Source organism: Pseudorca crassidens, chromosome 1 (assembly GCF_039906515.1).
Source record: "Pseudorca crassidens isolate mPseCra1 chromosome 1, mPseCra1.hap1, whole genome shotgun sequence".
In the NCBI taxonomy this organism is placed as follows: domain Eukaryota; kingdom Metazoa; phylum Chordata; class Mammalia; order Artiodactyla; family Delphinidae; genus Pseudorca; species Pseudorca crassidens.
In genome coordinates this window covers 91,580,277-91,600,237 of record NC_090296.1, presented here as the reverse complement: position 1 = coordinate 91,600,237, position 19,961 = coordinate 91,580,277, and the positions used below count along the sequence as shown (strand labels likewise).

General features: G+C 41.2%; 1 protein-coding gene and 1 long non-coding RNA gene across 22 annotated transcripts in view; one reads left to right on the top strand and one right to left on the bottom strand.

Moving 5' to 3' along the window:
- The window catches only part of DUT (deoxyuridine triphosphatase), a 99,207-nt gene extending 91,952 nt beyond the window's left edge, over window positions 1-7,255 (bottom strand). For 4 of the 14 annotated variants that reach the window (XM_067746096.1, XM_067746107.1, XM_067746102.1 and 1 more), the window contains exons 1-5: window positions 6,619-6,968; window positions 6,115-6,195; window positions 5,848-5,986; window positions 3,777-3,868; window positions 2,079-2,123 (exon numbers count right to left, since the gene is read on the bottom strand). In XM_067746096.1, the coding sequence (XP_067602197.1) occupies window positions 2,079-2,123; window positions 3,777-3,868; window positions 5,848-5,986; window positions 6,115-6,195; window positions 6,619-6,742 (481 nt within the window). In that variant the 5' untranslated portion in view covers window positions 6,743-6,968. The other 10 variants (XM_067746053.1, XM_067746042.1, XM_067746057.1 and 7 more) reach the window with 10 other exon arrangements.
- Window positions 6,594-19,961, top strand: part of LOC137228988 (uncharacterized) — a 132,723-nt gene continuing 119,355 nt past the window's right edge. For all 8 annotated transcript variants that reach the window (XR_010945489.1, XR_010945485.1, XR_010945487.1 and 5 more), the window contains exon 1: window positions 6,594-6,733. This is a non-coding gene — a long non-coding RNA (uncharacterized lncRNA). The remainder of the gene's footprint in view (window positions 6,734-19,961) is intronic.

Genomic DNA, 19,961 nt, shown 5'->3' with positions numbered 1-19,961 from the left:
CCCTCTTTAGTGAAAACTATCCCCACCTACCAGATGTGAATTCTGAACGGAATCCTGCATACTCAACTTTTCCCTTTGACCCTTATTTACAGCCCGGGAATTCTAACAACATCCTTCTTCTGAAATAAAAACTGTGGCCAACTATGATAAACTTGTGCCTAAGAGACATTTCCAAGATACTATGCATCCAAGAACACACCACAATGTGATTGTGTGAATAATACCACACCAACCACCAGGCAAACTAACTTTCCACTTCTTTTACATGAAATTTTTTCAAAGGATTGTTTTAAACAGAGCAAAAATTAGTAACAAAGTCGGAAAAAGTTTCCATTTAAAAAAAGAAAGGTCTGATAGGTCCCTAAGGGACAGGAAATATCAGATACATTATCATTCAATCTTCCCATCATTCAGGGACAAGCACACTAATTTTCATTGTTACAGATACGGAAACTGAGGCTCAGAAAAGTTAAGTAATAACTAGCTTGTTAGTGACAAAGCTGGGGCCCAAATCCTGTTGTTATTCCAAAGCCCATGTTGCTTTCACAACCCTTTGAAATTTATTTTAAAATATATACAATCTTTTACATCCTTAAGTTATAGGCCTAAGTGACCATACTGACCTTGTAAAAGTATATTTGAAAGTCAAGCATAACTGAACCCAGGCAATCCTCAGCCCCCGAGGTCCCTCCGTCTCAGTCAAACTCTGCTCCTCTTCAGTCCCCAAGACCTACTTTTAGGCTCCCGACTTGCCCCACAGCACCATCTAGTGACGCCATGGGGAGACAGCCCAGGGACAGGCTTCAGCCACATGTTAACCCCTGAAGTGCAGGTAACAGTGAGCTAATTCAGGGCAGGGCTCCGCTGGTGGAGGGAAGGGGCAGGGTGACTCACAGTATTTAACTGCAGTGGAAAGAACAAGGGGACTGGAATAATATGGATGGATTCCAGTTTTTAACGTATCAACTTGGGCTCATTTTTTTTAAATAAATTTTTTCATTTATTTATTTTTGGCTGTGCTGGGTCATCGTTGGTGCGTGCAGGCTTTTCTCTAGCTGCAGTGAGCGGGGGTTACTCTTCATTGCGGTGTGCGGGCTTCTCATTGTGGTGGCTTCTCTTGTTGCAGAGCATGGGCCCTAGAGCGCATGGGCTTCAGTAGTTGTGGCATGTGGGCTCAGCAGTTGTGGCTCACGGTCTCTAGAGTACAGGCTCAGTAGTTGTGGCGCACGGGCTTAGTTGCTCTGCGGCATGTGGGATCTTCCCGGACCAGGGCTCGAACCCCTATCCCCTGCATTGGCAGGCAGATTCTTAACCACTGTGCCACCAGGGAAGTCCCAACTTGGGCTCATTTCTGAGCCAGTTTCCTGGTCTGTTAAAAAGTAGCTTTGTAGGGCTTCCCTGGTGGCGCAGTGGTTGAGAGTCCACCTGCCGATGCAGGGGACACGGGTTTGTGTCCCGGTCCGGGAAGATCCCACATGCCACGGAGCGCCTAGGCCCGTGAGCCATGGCCGCTGAGCCTGCACGTCCGGAGCCTGTGCTCCGCAAGGGGAGAGGCCACAACAGTGAGAGGCCCGCGTAACGCAAAAAAAAAAAAAAAAAAAAAAAAAAAGTAGCTTTGTAAAAACAGCAAGAGGTGGAGAATTTAGCATACCCACTTATCCGAGGGCCAGGATGTCTTGTTAGAGAAGCACTCACTACAGTTGCTTAAATAATGATATAAAAGCTTTTCCTTTCCTTATAATAACAAACTTCCGTCTATGAATAGAGTCATTTTTGGACTAAATGCGGATTATCACTAAACCAAGGCAAAATCCTATCTGTCAGATAGTGTCTAGCTTATTAGGAAAATAACATGCATTTCACATAATGGTCATTAAAAAATTAGACATACTCAAATAGCATTTAAAACTATATCATAGTTGTAACTTCAGAGACAGAAATTTCTAAAAGGAAAGACACAACAAAAATCATTTTCTTTTCTTGATAAAAATAAAATTTGTCATTTGATTACTGCCTCTTAAGCAAAGACAAAGTAAACACTTGCAAATATTTACAGAATAAAAATGTAAATATATTACCTCCTACATCTATGAAGTGTTTTGCAGCCAAGCCAGAACGTGGAGCTACAAAACAAAAAAGGAGAAATTGACTGTCTTAAGAGGGAAGGGCAATACTTAATATAACTGACACAATTCAAGCATGTCAATCTCATCTCCTATAACATCCGTATCTTAATCTTAACCTTAGCAGATGGCTCTGAATTAAAAATGTATTTATCACATTGTATTACCAAAGTAGAAAAGAACAGTTTAGAAAATGTTGACAAGGTTTAATTCAAAACCAAGTTAAACCACTCCAGCATGTCTTTAGGCAACTGAGGATCTATGGTGGTGAAGCTGTGGACTGCTGGAATGAACTGGGAGGTGAACAAGTGGGGAAAACTGTAAACAACTCTGTCCAGACGTCTGGTCACAAAGGGAGGATGGTAGCTGGCAGGGACATGGGGCAGAGGAAGAGGACTTTTATTTTAAGGTAGGAAATCAGAGCATGTTGCAGTATGGGAACAGACATACATGGGACCATGCAGGATGGGAACATCATACTGGGAAGAAGGCAGAGAGAGAAAGAGAGGCATAAACACAACCACAGAGTAGCAGAGCTTAGCCTAGAACTTCGAACTCCTACTCATAATTCAGATGCCAAAAGACATGTTTGTATGAAACAAATGAACCAGAGTAAGAAGCTAAGTTTATACCTTATTCTTGCTGACTTGAACATCAGGCCTACCATTAATTACCCTAACTTCTAGTATTTTATTCCAGAATAACCTGTATCAGGCACTTTGTCAATAAATGCTACACCTTCCTGCCTTCACTGTTATTTCACCCCATCTCCTAACTGCCCCCCTCAAAATACACTAAAAATGCAGTCAGTGCTGGCAAAAAGAGATGAAGAGAGCGCTCATCTCATTTTTCTTTTAAAGGCTGAAGTATTAGCAGTTCTCTGACTCGTGGCTAACAAGACTCCCCCAGGGATCACAGTTCCATTTGCTCCTTTATGTTTACTCTGAAGTTAGTCAGCAAGTAATTATGCTCTTGAAAAGAAGTTTTAAACTCTTTCTATAGTGACAACTGACTCGGGGCAGAAAAGTCAAACCTGTTGACTTGACCTGCATTTTGTCCTCTCTCCTCCCACTGTGAGGCATTTCCCTCTAGTGCACTGAAGTGCATCCCTTACCTAGCACACCCCATGAGAGGATACCCAAAGGGGGAAAGGCTAAGGGGCCTGATGTTTTCAGGGGTTAGAAACTTTACTCTCATAAGATGCCATGTGCCATTATCCTGAACCTGCCTCTTTTTTCTTATAAAACAAATACCACCTTCACAAAGAAATCTGACTTCATATGCAATCTGATCCTTGAAGGGGGAGTTGGTATAAGACTGGAAAAAGCACCAGTTAAAAATCACCTATACTTTCAGTTTTTCTCACAGTGAGTAGTTGTGAAAACAACCTCCTGGGCCAATGTGAGTGTCCTAAAAGCTTAAGTAAGGAATTGAAAGAAAAAAAAAAAAGCAAAGCGATAGAGGCAAAAGTAGATACGTAAAGGAAAGTTTTCAAATGACTGCAGTTGCCATCACAGGTGGCACGTCTTTATTTTAGGACACAGGCCGAGCAATATCCCTTCCCTCATTTATACCCCAAATGAAACTAAGATGAAAGAACATATCACAAAGGAAGAGCCTGACAAAGAGTTACCTGTGTCTCAAATCACTTACCTACTCTCCCATAGCACCCAGATGGAAGAGCTATCTGAATGTCTGTTTTCACAAGGGCTTTCTCCATAGGTGGTACTGTGTAATCATAGGCACTAGGAAAATAATCAAAGATAACTGGTATTTAGATATAGTAATTCTCTGTGCATTTTTTAGTGAAAGAGATGACATGTAAATGTATTCTCCCCTGAACAAAATTTTGTTGGCAAATTGAGGTAATTATTTAGCAGGAGGGGGCTGAAAGGCAGACTTTAAAAGGTATATGCTTCACTAACATGGTATGAAAAGAGGAAAATAAAGAACCAAGAAAGAAGGGTAGATAATAGCAAATAATAGCTAACATTTATTAAGCCCTTACTGTGTGCCAGGCACAGTTCTAATTGCTTTGTATAACTCATTTTATTCTCACAACAATCCTCTAATCGTTAGGGAAAACATGTAGAAGGAAAGGAGAAAATAGATGGCCAACATAAATGGTGGTGGGGGGGAGCCATTGGTTCAGCTGTGTTGCATCTGTTCTGGTCTTGGTAGTTTACCAAGCTTACCAAGCAGTGGCCATGAACTTCACTGGCTGAGGGAGAGAGCTGACCACTGTGAACAGGCCCTGGAGATGGACACTACTGAGGAACTGATTCTCTAAGGTCCACCCACCAAATACTGCTACTTTGTTACTACTGTAGCCCTCTCCTTGATAGAAATTTAAGAGATTTTACAATAAGCAGAACTGGAAGTTACTTTTGAGCCCTTAATTAAGACTGGTAAAGTGGTGCTATATTTTTACTTCTTTCATTGGAATTTCCTCTCTTGAAATAGTTAAAACTCTAATTTATCGAAGAGATATTTCCATGTCTATTTCAGTATACAGAAAGTCACCTGTGTTAGGAGGATGCTTACAAAGTATCTTAAATCGAAGTCTCTCCTAAGACTCACAACAGCGTCCAGATATGGTGTAGTCAATGTATATCACTCTACTTTTATTCATGAAAATAAAGGGCTACAGCTTCAGCCACAACAGTCGATACCTCACTTTTCTTTTTCCTTCTTTTCTCCCACTATCATCACATACTCCTTTCTTCCCTTCTGTGGTACTTATGACTTAGACCAGTGGTTCTCACATTAGAATTATCTGGGATGCTTTAAAATAAATCCTAAGGCTTGGGATTTAGTCATGTAATCAACACCCCCTCCTCCCCAATATCACTTTTGACCTACCTTAATGGTTCTAAGAACTGGGGACAGTAGTCAAGTGGGGAAAAAAAAGCACTGAATTCAGGGTCAAAAATTCTATTATATTCAAGCCCTTGGGCAATTAATTCATCTCTTCACAAACTCCCACATCTGTAAAAAGTACCACTCATCTACTTCAGGATTGTTGTTGAGTATTAAATACATTAGCACATGTGCCAGTTTTTAGTACAGGTAAAAAGTGCTGTACAAGAGAGAAGATGGTAGTATTACTAACATCCCTGCTTTTCATATTTGGACCCTTTGGAAATTTCCAGTCCTTGGAGTGAACCTAAATATGGACATATAGAGAAATGTTACTAACCCTTAAAGGTAGAAGCAACTTTCATTAATCTTTCTTAGCTACCTTATTACCTAAGAACCTAGGCTCCTACCGTGGCTTTTCTTTCTACTGAGCACAGCATCATTCTCAGGCCACTCCTTGAAGGCCAAAGTGGGCCTTCTTCATCTCTACTCTCCACTTTGAAAGGGTGCAATAAATGTTGCAAAATAAATAACACCTGGGCGGACATTCACTGGTATTTACCACTCCACACTCTGCCCAAATCCGTAGTTAATTTATGCTAAAGAGGAAAGCTAAAATTTTCAACATTAAAAAAAGGCAGAAACCCTATATAATGCAAAAAGCGTTTGTTTCTGTACTTTTAAGCGTCTGTTTCAAGTTTTGGCAGCAGCGGGCTGGAATGTAAGCTAAGCTGAGAGCGCTATACTTCGGAAACTGGGACTTCTCCGCGAGAGGTAAGGATGACGGGACAGAAGGCGGCCCTCTCAGCCTCTTCGCCCGGGCCGGCCTTCCTCGGGGACGCGGGCGGACAGGGTGCCCACTCACCTGTATAGGTCATAGCCCGCGGCGCGCTCGGACCCCTTGGTCGGAGCGGTGGCGTGCTCCGAAAGCCGGACAAAGCGGAGCCGCATGCCGCCCTTCTCCGCAGGCCGGGCCCGTTTGCTGGGGGAGATGACTTGTGCCTCTTGAGAGCAGGGCATGGCAGGGCAGAACGTGAGCACAAAGGATCAGGCGGAACAAGAGACAGCAGGATGAGCGCAGCGCACCAGTTCTAAACTTCCCGCCGAAAACTCCCCGCCCCGCCCCCCTTACCCCTCCGGACGAGCCCACGGTTCTGGCTGAGAGGGGAGATGGGTCTCAAATTTGGGGCTGGAAATCCTCCTCGGAAAAGATCTGGGAACAGAAAGTACTGAGCCTTTTCAAGCTTTCCAAACTCAATGCATGGATCCAAAGTTAGTGGCAGCTTCTCTGGCCTTGCCCTCACCCCAAAATAGAAAACCACTTCCCTTCCCCATGAGGGGACGCGAATGAACTCGCTCCCGCGCCGCTGGGGCTGCGGTCCCTCCCACTCCCCCCCCAACGCCCAAAGCCCAAGGGCTTCCTCGGGCCCTGCCTGTTGGCCCGCCCCATCTGCGGCCAGGGGACGGGCGCGGGGTCAGCCGGCCGGCACCCAGCCTCCCCACGCCGTGTCCTTCCAGCCTGGGCCCCGACATTACTGGCGCTGCGGCAACCTCGGCTAAGACTGCGGGCGCTGGTCAGCGGCCGGAGCGCCGGGAGCTACACGTCCCCCCCGCGGGGTGGGATCGAGGGACGAACCTGGCCTGGAGGGCCCTGCGGCCTCCGTTCTCGGTCTTGCCTGGCGCGCGCCGTTAAACACAGAGCGGAGCAAAGACGGAAGGAAATGGTAGCTGAGCACTGGGCGAGGGCAGAGGTAAGTCATTTGCCCGGGTTTGGGCGCAGGTTGGTGCCGCTACTGCAGGCGCGCGCCAAGTCTGCACCGAAAGACGCGTCCCAGTTAAATGACCTCGGAAGCAGTAACCGCCGCCGTTTGACGAGGGGCGCACGGAGGCGGCGCATCAACAGCCCTCGGGCGGGCGTAGGCCCGGGTCCTCCCGGAAAGCTGTGCACTCGGCGTCCTGAATCTCGCTGCTGCCTGCGGCTGCCTCTGCCTCCCTCTGTCGACTCTCACCTTTCATCTGGCGCTGGTTTTCCGAGGTCCGGGCCCAGCGCTCTGTCGATTTACCTGGGGCGGTGCAGCTCGCGGCCATGACACGCTGGCTTCTAATCTCAGGGGCCCCCAAAGCGACGGAACCGCATCACGATGCCCGTGACGGTCACCGCTCAGTGCTGCGCCCTAGGCGGTGGGCAAGGCAGCGAGTTCGATTTCCTTCCAACACTGAAGAGTGCAAGCTGGAGTGTTGTGGAGTGTTGTTTATTCTCAAAGGGGGCGGGGGACACAGTCTTGAGGATAAACCACAGGGACATCTCGGTTGAAATCCTAGCACTCTTTCGGATGACCCCACAAGAGTACAGAGGAGGACCCCTGTAACTGATTCGAACAAAGGTTCCGGGCCACACTGGTATAATTTACAGTGGGGATGAGTAAATAACTTTTCAGGTAATTATAAATTGATTTTTCTAGGATACGACTATCTCCACTTACCTCTGGAACTGACGCTAAAATCTCAAAACTAAATTGTAATGCATTTTGTCAACAGAAATACAAACTATAGGGCAGTTTTAGGAAAATGACAAATAAAAATGTTAGGGAATTGTTGGGGAAGTTTTCAGACTTCCAGGCTGTGCCTTTCCTTACAGGCCCCACCTTTTCGGTCTCCTTTACTGGCTCTTCCTCTTAAATGCTGGAATTCCTCTGGGCGAGGAATGCTCTATTTACACTCTTCACCCATGGCTTTAAATATCTGTACTCTGAGGACTCCCCAAATTTATACCTATAGCAAGGTGATCTGGGCCCTCCTCTTCAACCTTCTCTAGAGCCTTCTGGCTCACGCCTGTTGCTCCTGGCCACAGTGGCATTCTAACAGTTTCTAGACCCACCAGCCTTTCCTGCCTGGGAGTCTATACACATCCTTCCTTGATTTATGCTCCATGTGTTTCAAGTCTCGCTCATCTCTGAAAGAACTTTTCTGACAAACAACTGAAGTAGCTGCCCTTTGTTTCCCTCACCACCATTTTCTAGCACACAATCAGCTTTTTTCTATTCACACCACTTGTTACTACAATCTGTATCTCTTCTATGTATTTATTTTCTCGTTCATTGTCTATTTGCTCTAGTAGACAGAAGCTCCATGAGGGCAGGGACCAAATGTGTCTTCGTTCACCATTGTACTCCTGGGGCCTAGCTTAGTGCCTGGCTCAGAATGTGCTTGATAACTATTTGTTGTATGAATGAATGAATGATAAGAGATCTCATTGCTCTTCCATCGGGACCCTGCATATGATCTCAAAGTCTTCTGATTTTTCCGTCCATTCCTTTAATGTTTAATCAAAAGTTTGTTCCATATAATGCTTTTTCAAGGTCTACACTGAAAAACATCAATCCCTTCCTAACCCCTCCACAAACACCCTTCCTCAACTCTCACTCCTCAGGGGCAATACTTCCAACTTTTTTTGGCTCTTTCTATTCCATCTTTCTATTGGAATCTGCCTCCCTGTTTCTAAATTATATGTTGCTATTTATTTTTTTAATGGTATAGAAATGGCCTTCTGAATTAGAGTAGTTGAGGATTAAGTCTCTTAACCCCCTCTCCACCCCATTCTGCCAATAGTTTTGTAACAATTTTTTGTGTAAGTCAGCAGTTAGTATTTACTTTATCATGACTGTTAAATATCGACTTCAGAGACGAGTAATATGATAGGAGTATTTCGTTTTTTTACACCTGTCCCCCTCAAGTTTATAACTGCCTTATTTTCCTATTTTAATTGGTGATGGTGTTTTTCATTCACCCATTGCTTGTTTTCTCCAAATGTTCCAGGGATCCTGTACCTTAAACATCTATCACATCAAATGAAACACTGAAACTTAAATCCCCGATCAGTTCAGATTTTCCCTCCCTCACTCCTCTATTCTTTTGCTCTGGTCTGTGCAAGTGACCCTCTAGTCCTGCTGAATAACTGTTATCCTGGGACTTCCCTTTGCCCCTATCTTATGTTGGAGCCCTGGTTTTATGGATCTAGTATCTTCCTTTTAGTTTACTTCCTCATTTTGCTGAAGTACTTTCTCTAGTAATTTCCTAAGGAAGTTTGCATTAAAGATAGTTTGAGTCCTTGCATATCCTAAAATGTAGTGACTGTAATGACTCCTTTACCCAGACCCACGAATGAAGTGAGCGTCATTCGTGAAACTTCTTAGAACCAGTAGTGAGATCTGCCTTATCTTTTATAACACTTACCATATCATTCATTAGCTATATACTCCCCTTGTGTAATCATCTCAACTACATGCATTTATCTTTCACATTAGTAAAAGTCATAAACTTTTATGAATGCTTTGAAGCACCTACTTCAGTATTTTACACTGGAAATGTTTTGTTTGGCTCCTTATAATAGCTAACACCAAGAAAGTATTAAGCTATTTCTTCTATTAATGTGGAGACTGAAAATTATATTGTTGTCACTTTTCATCTGAGTTTATTTTAGATTGAAAAGAGAAAAGGGAATAATCCAGCTGGAAAAGAGTAACAGGTTAGGGGTCTGAACCACTAAGCGTTTAAAGAATATTCCTTATGACACTGAAATATAATTTTATATGAAAATACACCTTAAATTCAAGATACTACAGTAAAGAAGAACCAGACATGTTTATTTCGTGCTGTATATTGATCAGAATATAATTATCCTATCAGTCATGCTGATAATTTAATTACTTAAATCTTGTGCCAGAGTGAACCTACTGAGAATGCAAGTCTGTACTTTCAAGCAAAGTTGTCCTTCCTATCTTTGCCATTTTAGGGATTTTTCTCTCTTTTTTTTTGGGGGGGGGGATTTTTCTCTTTTTAACAAGAACATACATGGTGATTACTTTATAGTCCAGGTATATTCTAAGTGCTTTATAAATATTAACTCATTTAATCACAACAAACAGAGAAAACAAGTGCTATTACTATCCCCATCATACAGATGGGGAAACCAAAGCACAGAGAGGTCAAATAATTTGCCTGAGACCACACAGCTCACAACCAGAAAGAGATGGAGCCAAGAGTCAACTTCAGGTAGTCTGGCTTCAGAGTCCTTGCACTTAGCCACTCTCTGGGTTTATATATGCCTAATGAGACTATGACAGCTCTTCTTAATACTGAACCTGGCCCTTGTTCTCCAGGTCTGGGAAAGATGTGTGTAGAAAATTAACCAGACATTCTTCGTTTCACAGTTGACCGTGGCCTCCTTATTCAAACATCTCTTCACTGGGACATACTCTGGTTTTCCTCCCACATCACCTGTCTCTTCTCAGTCTCTTTTCTGTCTCCTCTTCTCTTTTCAACCTTTTCTCTTGCTCAAAATAAAAAGCCTTAGAATCTTGCTTCCTCCCCTTTTCTCCCAGATCTTCCCTTATCTAAAAATAGTCTTCTTCTAAGCACCACCTAATGCTTTACCCTATTTGATTTTTCTTCATAGCACAATACTACATGAAATTATGTACATATTTATTCATTTCACTTGTATGTTTCTTCCACTAGCATGTAAACTCCATACTGGATTTAAATCTATCCTAATTTGGGCTCCTATCATATGTTCTCTGTTTGTTTTTACCCCTTGTGCCTTTTAAATTTTATTATTTTATTTAAATTAATTTAATTATTTTATTGTTTCACTTTTCCCTCTATTAATTTAGAAGTTTTACTCTGTGATTCTGTTGTTTCAGATAAATTAAAACACACATGCTTAATTCATGAGTTTCAAAGATCTAAAACAAAATTATTATCTTTCTTCTGGATAACATAAGGACCTTAGAATGCTTTGACTCCATTAATTTTTCTTTTGGCATATATACTATTATTGTCTGGTATTTTAAACATTTTTTTTTGTTATTTCTGACATATACATTTTAAAATAATAACTACAATTATGACTTATAACATTATACCAGAACATATAAGATTTTTAGAAATTTCATGTAATGTCTGAAACATTTATATTAACGTATTTCCATACAAATAACCCAAAGAAAATTTAGTACTACTTGTTTTTTTTTTTGTTTGTTTGTTTTATACTGCAGGTTCTTATTAGTCATCAATTTTATACACATCAGTGTATACATGTCAATCCCAGTTGCCCAGTGCAGCACACCACCATCCCCACCCCACCGCGGTTTTCCCCCTTGGTGTCCATACGTTTGTTCTCTACATCTGTGTCTCAGCTTCTGCTCTGCAAACTGGTTCATCTGTACCATTTTTCTAGGTTCCACATACATGCGTTAATATACAATATTTGTTTTTCTCTTTCTGACTTACTTCACTCTGTATGACAGTCTGTAGATCCATCCACGTCTCAACAAATGACTCAATTTCGTTCCTTTTTTATGGCTGAGTAATATTCCATTGTATATATGTACCTCAACTTCTTTATCCATTCATCTGTTGATGGGCATTTAGGTTGCTTCCATGACCTGGCTATTGTCAATACTGCTGCAGTGAACATTGGGGTGCATGTGTCTTTTTGAATTATGGTTTTCTCTGGGTATATGCCCAGTAGTGGGATTGCTGGATCATATGGTAATTCTATTTTTAGATTTTTAAGGAACCTCCATACTGTTCTCCATAGTGGCTGTATCAATTTACATTCCCACCAACAGTGCAAGAGGGTTCCCTTTTCTCCACACCCTCTCCAGCATTTGTTGTTTGTAGATTTTCTGATGATGCCCATTCTAACTGGTGTGAGGTGATACCTCATTGTAGTTTTGATTTGCATTTCTCTAATAATTAGTGATGTTGAGCAGCTTTTCATGTGCTTCTTGGCCATCTGTATGTCTTCTTTGGAGAAATGTCTATTTAGTCTTCTGCCCATTTTTGGATTGGGTTGTTTGTTTCTTTAATATTGAGCTGCATGAGCTGTTTATATATTTTGGAGATTAATCCTTTGTCCGTTGATTCATTTGCAAATATTTTCTCCCATTCTGAGGGTTGTCTTTTTGTCTTGTTTATGGTTTCCTTTGCTGTGCAAAAGCTTTGAAGTTTCATTAGGTCCCATTTGTTTATTTTTGTTTTTATTTCCATTACTCTAGAAAGTGGATCAAAAGATCTTGCTGTGAATTATGTCAAAGAGTGTTCTTCCTATGTTTTCCTCTCAGAGTTTTATAGTGTCTGGTCTTACATTTAGGTCTCGAATACATTTTGAGTTTATTTTTGTGTAAGGTGTTAGGGAGTGTTCTAATTTCATTCTTTTACATGTAGCTGTCCAGTTTTCCGAGCACCACTTATAGAAGAGACTGTCTTTTCTCCATTGTATATCTTTGCCTCCTTTGTCATAGATTAGTTGACCATAGGTGTGTGTGTTTCTCTCTGGGCTTTCTATCTTGTTCCATTGAGCTCTGTTTCTGTTTTGTTCCAGTACCATATTGTCTTGATTACTGTAGCTTTGTAGTACAGTCTGAAGTCAGGGAGTCTGATTCCTCCAACTCCATTTTCTTCACTCAAGACGGCTTTGGCTATCCGGGGTCTTTTGTGTCTCCATACAAGTTTTAAGATGATTTGTTCTAGTTCTGTAAAAAATGCCATTGGTAACTTGATAGGGATTGCATTGAATCTGTAGGTTGCTTTGGGTAGTATAGTCATTTTCACAATATTGATTCTTCCAATCCAAGAACATGGTATATCTCTCCATCTGTTGTTATCATCTTTAATTTCTTTCATCAGTGTCTTACAGTTTTCTGCATACAGGTCTTTTGTCTTCTTAGGTAGGTTTATTCCTAGGTGTTTTATTCTTTTTGTTGCAATGGTAAATGGGAGTGTTTCCATAATTTCTCTTTCAGATTTTTCATCGTTACTGTATAGGAATGCAAGAGATTTCTGTGCATTAATTTTGTATCCTGCAACTTTACCAAATTCATTGATTAGCTCTAGTAATTTTTTGGTGGCATTTTTAGGATTCTCTATGTATAGTATCATGTCATCTGCAAACAGTGACAGTTTTACTTCTTCTTTTCTAATTTGTATTCCTTTTATTTCTTTTTCTTCTCTGATTGCCGTGGCTAGGACTTCCAAAACTATGTTGAATAATAGTGGTGAGAGTGGACATCCTTGTCTCGTTCCTGATCTTAGAGGAAATGCTTTCAGTTTTTCACCATTGAGAATGATGTTTGCTGTGGGTTTGTCATATATGGCCTTTATTATGTTGAGGTAGGTTCCCTCTATGCCCACTTTCTGGAAACTTTTTATCATAAATGGGTGTTGAATTTTGTCAAAAGCTTTTTCTGCGTCTATTGAGATGATCATATGATTTTATTTTTCTATTTGTATATATGGTGTATCACACTGATTGATTTACATATATTGAAGAATCCTTGCATCCCTGGGATAAATTGCACTTGATCGTGGTGTATGATCCTTTTAATGTGTTGTTGGATTCTGTTTGCTAGTATTTTGTTGAGAATTTTTGCATCTATATTCATCAGTGATATAGGTCTGTAATTTTCTTTTTTTGTAGTATCTTTGTCTGGTTTCGGTATCAGGGTGATGGTGGCCTCATAGAATGAGTTTGGGAGTGTTCCTTCCTCTGCAATTTTTTGGAAGAGTTTGAGAAGAATGGATGTTAGCTCTTCTCTAAAATGTTTGATATAATTCACCTGTCAAGCCATCTGGTCCTCATCTTTTGTTTCTTGGAAGACTTTTAATCACAGTTTCAATTTCATTACTTGTGATTGGTCTGTTCATATTTTCTGTTTCTCTCTGGTTCAGTCTTGGAAGGTTATACTTTTCTAAGAATTTGTCCATTTCTTCCAGGTTGTCCTTTTTATTGGCATAGAGTTACTTGTAGTAGTCTCTTAGGATGCTTTGTATTTCTGCGGTGTCTGTTGTAACTTCTCCTTTTTCATTTCTAATTTTATTGATTTGAGTCCTCTTCCTCTTTTTCTTGATGAGTCTGGCTAATGGTTTATCAATTTTGTTTATCTCCTTAAAGAACCAGCTTTTAGTTTTATTGATCTTTGCTACTGTTTTGTTTCTATTTCATTTATTTCTGCTCTTATCTTTATGATTTCTTTCCTTCTGCTAACTTTTGGGTTTGTTTGTTCTTCTTTCTCTAGTTCCTTTAGGTGTATCCTTTAGGTGTAGATTGTTTACTTGAGATTTTTCTTGTTTCTTAAGGTGGGCTTGTGTGTATAGCTATAAACTTCCCTCTTAGAACTGCTTTTGCTGCATCCCATAGGTTTTGGGTCGTCGTGTTTTCATTGTAATTTGTCTCTAGGTATGTTTTGATTTCCTTTTGATTTCTTCACTGATCTCTTGGTTATTTAGTAATGTATTGTTTAGCCTCCATGTGTTTGTGTTTTTTACGGTTTTTTTCCTGTAATTCATTTCTAATCTCATAGCTTTGCGGTCAGAAAAGATGCCTGATATGACTTCAGTTTTCTTAAACTTACTGAGGCTTGATTTGTGATCTATCCTGATAGATCCAAGATGTGATCTATCCTGGAGAATGTTCTGTGCGCACTTGAGAAGAAAATGTAATCTGCTGGTTTTGGATGGAATATCCTATAAATATCAATTAAATTTATCTGGTCTTTTGTGTCATTTAAAGCTTCTCTTTCCTTATTTATTTTCATTTTGCATGATCTGTCCATTGGTGTAAGTGAGGTGTTAAATTCCCCACTATTATTGTGTTACTGTTGATTTCCTCTTTTATAGCTGTTAGCAGTTGCCTTATATATTGAGGTGCTCCTCTGTTGGGTGCATATATATTTATAATTGTTATATCTTCTTCTTGGATTGATCCCTTGATCATTATGTAGTGTCCTTCCTTGTCTCTCGTAACATCCTTTATTTTAAAGTCTATTTTATCAGATATGAGTATAGCTACTCCAGCTTTGTTTTGATTTCCATTTGCATGGAATATCTTTTTCCATCCCCTCACTCTCAGTCTGTATGTGTCCCTAGGTCTGAAGTGGGTCTCTTGTAGACAGCATGTATATGGGTCTGGTTTTGTATCCATTCAGCAAGCCTGTGTCTTTTGGTTGGAGCATTTAATCCATTCCCATTTAAGGTAATTATTGATATGTATGTTCCTATGACCATTTTCTTAATTGTTTTGGGTTTGTTTTTGTAGGTCCTCTTTCTTTTGTGTTTCCCATTTAGAGAAGTTCCTTTAGCATTTGTTGTAGAGCTGGTTTGGTGGTGCTGAATTCTCTTAGCTTATGCTTGTCTGTAAAGCTTTTGATTTCTCCATCGAATCTGAATGAGCTCCTTGCCAGGTAGAGTAATCTTGGTTGTAGGTTCTTCCCTTTCATCACTTTTAGGTATATCATGCTTCTCCCTTCTGGCTTGTAGTTTCTGCTGAGAAATCAGCTGTTAACCTTATGGGAGTTCTCTTGTATGTTATTTGTTGTTTTTCCCTTGCTGCTTTCAATAATTTTTCTTTGTGTTTAATTTTTGCCAGTTTGATTATTATGTGTCTTTGTGTGTTTCTCCTTGGGTTTATCCTGTATGGGACTCTCTGTGCTTCCTGGACTTGGGTGGCTATTTCCTTTCCCATGTTAGGGAAGTTTTCAACTATAATCTCTTCAAATATTTTCTCTGGTCCTTTCTCTCTCTCTTCTCCTTCTGGGACCCCTATAATATGAATGTTGTTGCATTTAATGTTGTCCCAGAGGTCTCTTAGGCTGTCTTCATTTCTTTTCATTCTTTTGTCTTTAGTCTGTTCCGCAGCAGTGCATTTCACCATTCTGTCTTCCAGGTCACTTATCAGTTCTTCTGCCTCAGTTATTCTGCTATTGATTCCTTGTTTTGTAGTTTTCATTTCAGGTATTGTATTGTTCATCTCTGTTTGTTCTTTAATTCTTCTAGGTCTTTGTTAAACATTTCTTGCATCTTCTCGATCTCTGCCTCCATTCTTTTTCCGAGGTCCTGGATCATCTTCACTATCATTATTCTGAATTCTTTTTCTGGAAGGTTGCCTATCTCCACTTCATGTAGTTGTTTATCTGGGGTTTTATCTTTTCCTTCATATAGTGTATAGCCCTCTGTCCTTTCATCGTGTCTATCTTTCTGTGAATGTGGTTTTTGTTCCACAGGCTGCAGGATTGTAGTTCTTGCTTCTGCTGTCTGCCCTCTGGTGGATGAGGCTATCTAAGAGGCTTGATGGGTGGGACTGGTGGTGGGTAGAGCTGACTGTTACTCTGGTGGGCGGAGCTCAGTAAAAGTTTAATCCACTAGACTGTTGATGGGTGGGGCTGGGTTCCTTCCCTGTTGGTTGTTTGGCCTGAGGCAACCCAACACTGAAGCCTACCTGGGCTCTTTGGTGGGGCTAATGACAGAGTCTGGGAGGGCTCGTGCCAAGGAGTACTTCCCAGAACTTCTGCTGCCAGTGTCCTTGTCCCCACCGTGAAACAGAGCCACCCCCCGCCTCTGCAGGAGACCCTCCAACACTAGCAGGTAGGTCTGGTTCAGTCTCCCCTGGGGTCACTGCTCATTCCTCTGGGTCCCGATGCGCACACTACTTTGTGTGTTCCCTCCAAGAGTGGAGTCTCTGTTTCCTCCAGTGCTGTCGAAGTCCTGCAATCAATTCCCACTAGGCTTCAAAGTCTGACTCTCTAGGAATTCCTCCTCCTGTTGCTGGACCCGCAGGTTGGGAAGCCTGACGTGGGGCTCAGAAACTTCACTCCAGTGGGTGGACTTCTGTTGTATAAGTGTTCGCCAGTCTGTGAGTCACCCACCCAGCAGTCATGGGATTTGATTTTACTGTGATTGCGCCCCTCCTACCATCTCATTGTGGCTTCTCCTTTGTCTTTGGATGTGGGGTATCTTTTTTGGTGAGTTCCAGTGTCTTCCTGTCGATGATTGTCCAGCAGCTAGTTGTGATTCTGGTGTTCTTGCAAGAGGGAGTGAGAGCACTTCCTTCTACTCTGCCATCTTGGTTCCTCCTCCTGGTATTTTAAACATATCTTTTCTTGAATCCCAATAAGCATTATTATTACTAATTTTTTCAGTCATTTAAAAAAATGTTTGCCCAGACTTTTATCATTTTCTTTGTTTTTCTTTCTGCACCTCAAACCTCCATCTCAGATTAGTGTCCTTTTGCTCAGACTTCCTATGGAGAGGTTCTTCAGTAGGTGAACTTTCTCAGTTTTTGTCAGTTTAAACTAGGGGTCCCCAACCCCCAGGCCACAGACTGTTATCTGTCTGTGGCCTGTTAGGAACTGGGCCGCAGAGCAGGAGGTGAGCGGTGGGCGAGTGAGCGAAGCTTCATCTGTATTTACAGCTGCTCCCCATCACTCGCATTAATGCCTGAGCTCTGCCTCCTGTCAGATCAGCGGTGGCTTTAGATTCTTAGATTCTTATAGGAGCATGAACCCTACTGTGAACTGCTCATGCGAGGGATCTAGGCTGCGCACTCCTGTGAGAATCTAATGCCTGATGATCTGAGGTGGAGCTGAGGCAGTGATGCTAGGGCTGGGGAGTGGCTACAAATACAGATTAGCAGAGACGTTTGACTGCACAGAGACCATGATAAATCAATTGCTTGCAGGCTCACAGCAAAACCCTATCAGTGAGTGGCAAGTGAAAACAAACTCAGGGCTCCCACTGATTCTGCATTATAGTGAGTTGTATAATTATTTCATTATATATTACAATGTACTAAGAATACAAATAAAGTGCACAATAAATGTAATGCGCTTGAATCATCCCAAAACAATCCCTCCCCCCACCCCGGTCTGTGGAAAAATTGTCTTCCACGAAACCGGTCCCTTTTGCCAAAAAGGTTGGGGACCGCTGGTTTAAACAGAACTCTTGAACTCTTCTTCAGGGGTAGTTCATTCTTTGACAATCATTCAGGGATGGAAGCAGTGAGAATATTAATGGGAAAATATCATAATTCCCCATAACTGTACAATCCTGTAGCTGAATTTAGAACATCCCAACATGGGCACAAATAGCTCATTTATCATGCCACACTTCATGTTGGCTAGAAACATGTGCAAGCCCCAAAATGACAGAAGCCATACTTTGGGTTCTGGTTCCAAAAATTTAGAAGTTCTCCTGTGTTTCAAGCCCAGCGTTTTTTACACCAGGGAAAAGCAGCAGTTAGCCTGAAGTTGGTGAGTCATATGCCTAGCTTTTGTAAAAGGGCAGTTATAATAAAGGAGATGGGAAAGAACTAGTATATAGGCAGATCAATTTCAGTATAAGGTACATATGTGTCACTATCTAGGAGTTCATTCTTTTAAAATTGTTTGGTCCAGAATGCCATCAAGATACCTCCTGGGATGTCTTGTTCCCCCAGGAGTATCTATAGCCCAATTTTAAAACACTAAACTAGCATATGACTTGTGAAACCCACAAGAATGTTCCTACAAGGCTCTTGGGAAGAACACAGAGATCAGATAAATATATGTAGCCTTTCAATTTCATAAAATCAGCACATGGATCTTAACCATATAAGTAGCTCAGAAGGTTGACACTAAGGTGAGCAGCTGTTAAAAAACAAGGAACTAGCCGATAGTCAACAAAACAGGTATTTATTGCTACAAAACTACTTTCGACTAACTCACAAATTACAGCCAGAAAAGTTCAAGGGGATCAGAATAATTAACATACAAACTCCAGAACTATAGTTCTGACTATGCACTGAGTACCCAATCTCTTAACATAATCATGAAAAGCTGCCTCTGAATTATGCCATTCTGTATAGGAGTACCAGAAAGTGAAAGTTCTGTAAATAACAGCCCAGAGAAGGATGAATGTTATTTCATTTTAAAGCATCATCAACTTTTCAGGAAGAAAATAAAAGCAGATGGCTTAAGAGCAGGGTACACGTGAGAATCATCTAGAAAGACTGGTCAAATGCACATGTCCAAACCGTACTACAAACTGACTACTCTTGATCTACAGGGTGATTCTTGTTGCCCACACTTAGTTAAGGACCACCGCTTTAGGGAATTTATTTCTAGAGAATCTGCTGGGGTCAAGACTTGTTAGAAAGAATTTCTTCACATTTAACCAATATTATGAATTTTATACCAAAATCATTGTACTCAGGATCATTTTGATAGAGATTCCATTACCTTAAAAATAGAGGCAGGTCCAAGGCCTTTGTTCTTAACAATAAATTTGCAGCTATAATTTTACCAAGAATAATTGCAGACCAAGCATCATTCAGAATATCTCCTAGTTTCTTGGTTAAGCCAAAGGGAGGCCATCAAAGCAGGTCACAAAAGGTGCTCTACCAACAGTTAAATAAGACTAAAAGGCTGAAATTTACTATAGAACGTGAAGTGAAAGTTTGAGCAATAAGAAATGATACATTTGACAATTTTAATTGCAAGACTAGGAAAAGAGGAAAGGGTTAGGGGAAGGAGGATTATATGGATTAAACTGGAAAGTTGTCTGAGAACTAAGTCAGCTCTATACTTCTACTGTCTTTCTTGGCTCACATGATCTCTTTCAAATCATGTCTCCCTCTTTCACCTTCGAAGAGCATTTGATTGGACTGGAAAATTAGCTATATAATATATTGTCATGTAACCATCCCTACTGACTAGCCCCCGGTTCAAGATTAGTTGCATTGTCCACTCTAGCCAGAGTAGTAGAAATGGTTTCACCCCAGCACACTGACTGATTTTATCAGTAGGGCTGTGTAACTGGTAAACGCTGCAAGACTTTATAAACTAACCAGTGTATTCCTATTGTTCAACATGTTTGGTGATGAAGCCCCTGGAAAATCCTGTTGACCGGTCTCTCCAAGGACTCTTTTCAGGGCATTTTCAGCAGTATTCATTAACCTTCCACTTTGAACTTTGGCAGGTCCAGAAGAGGCACTTCAGACCTTCTGATATTTACAGGAGCTTAGTTTGAAAACATTGCCATTTGTAGGCTCTTGAACAGGGAAGTCGAATGAGTAGTGTGATAGTGGACAAGAGTTCGGTGAGTAACAGTTTCTAAGATGACCTAGAGACTTGAGAGCCTGGAGAAATTAAAAATTTTCTATTG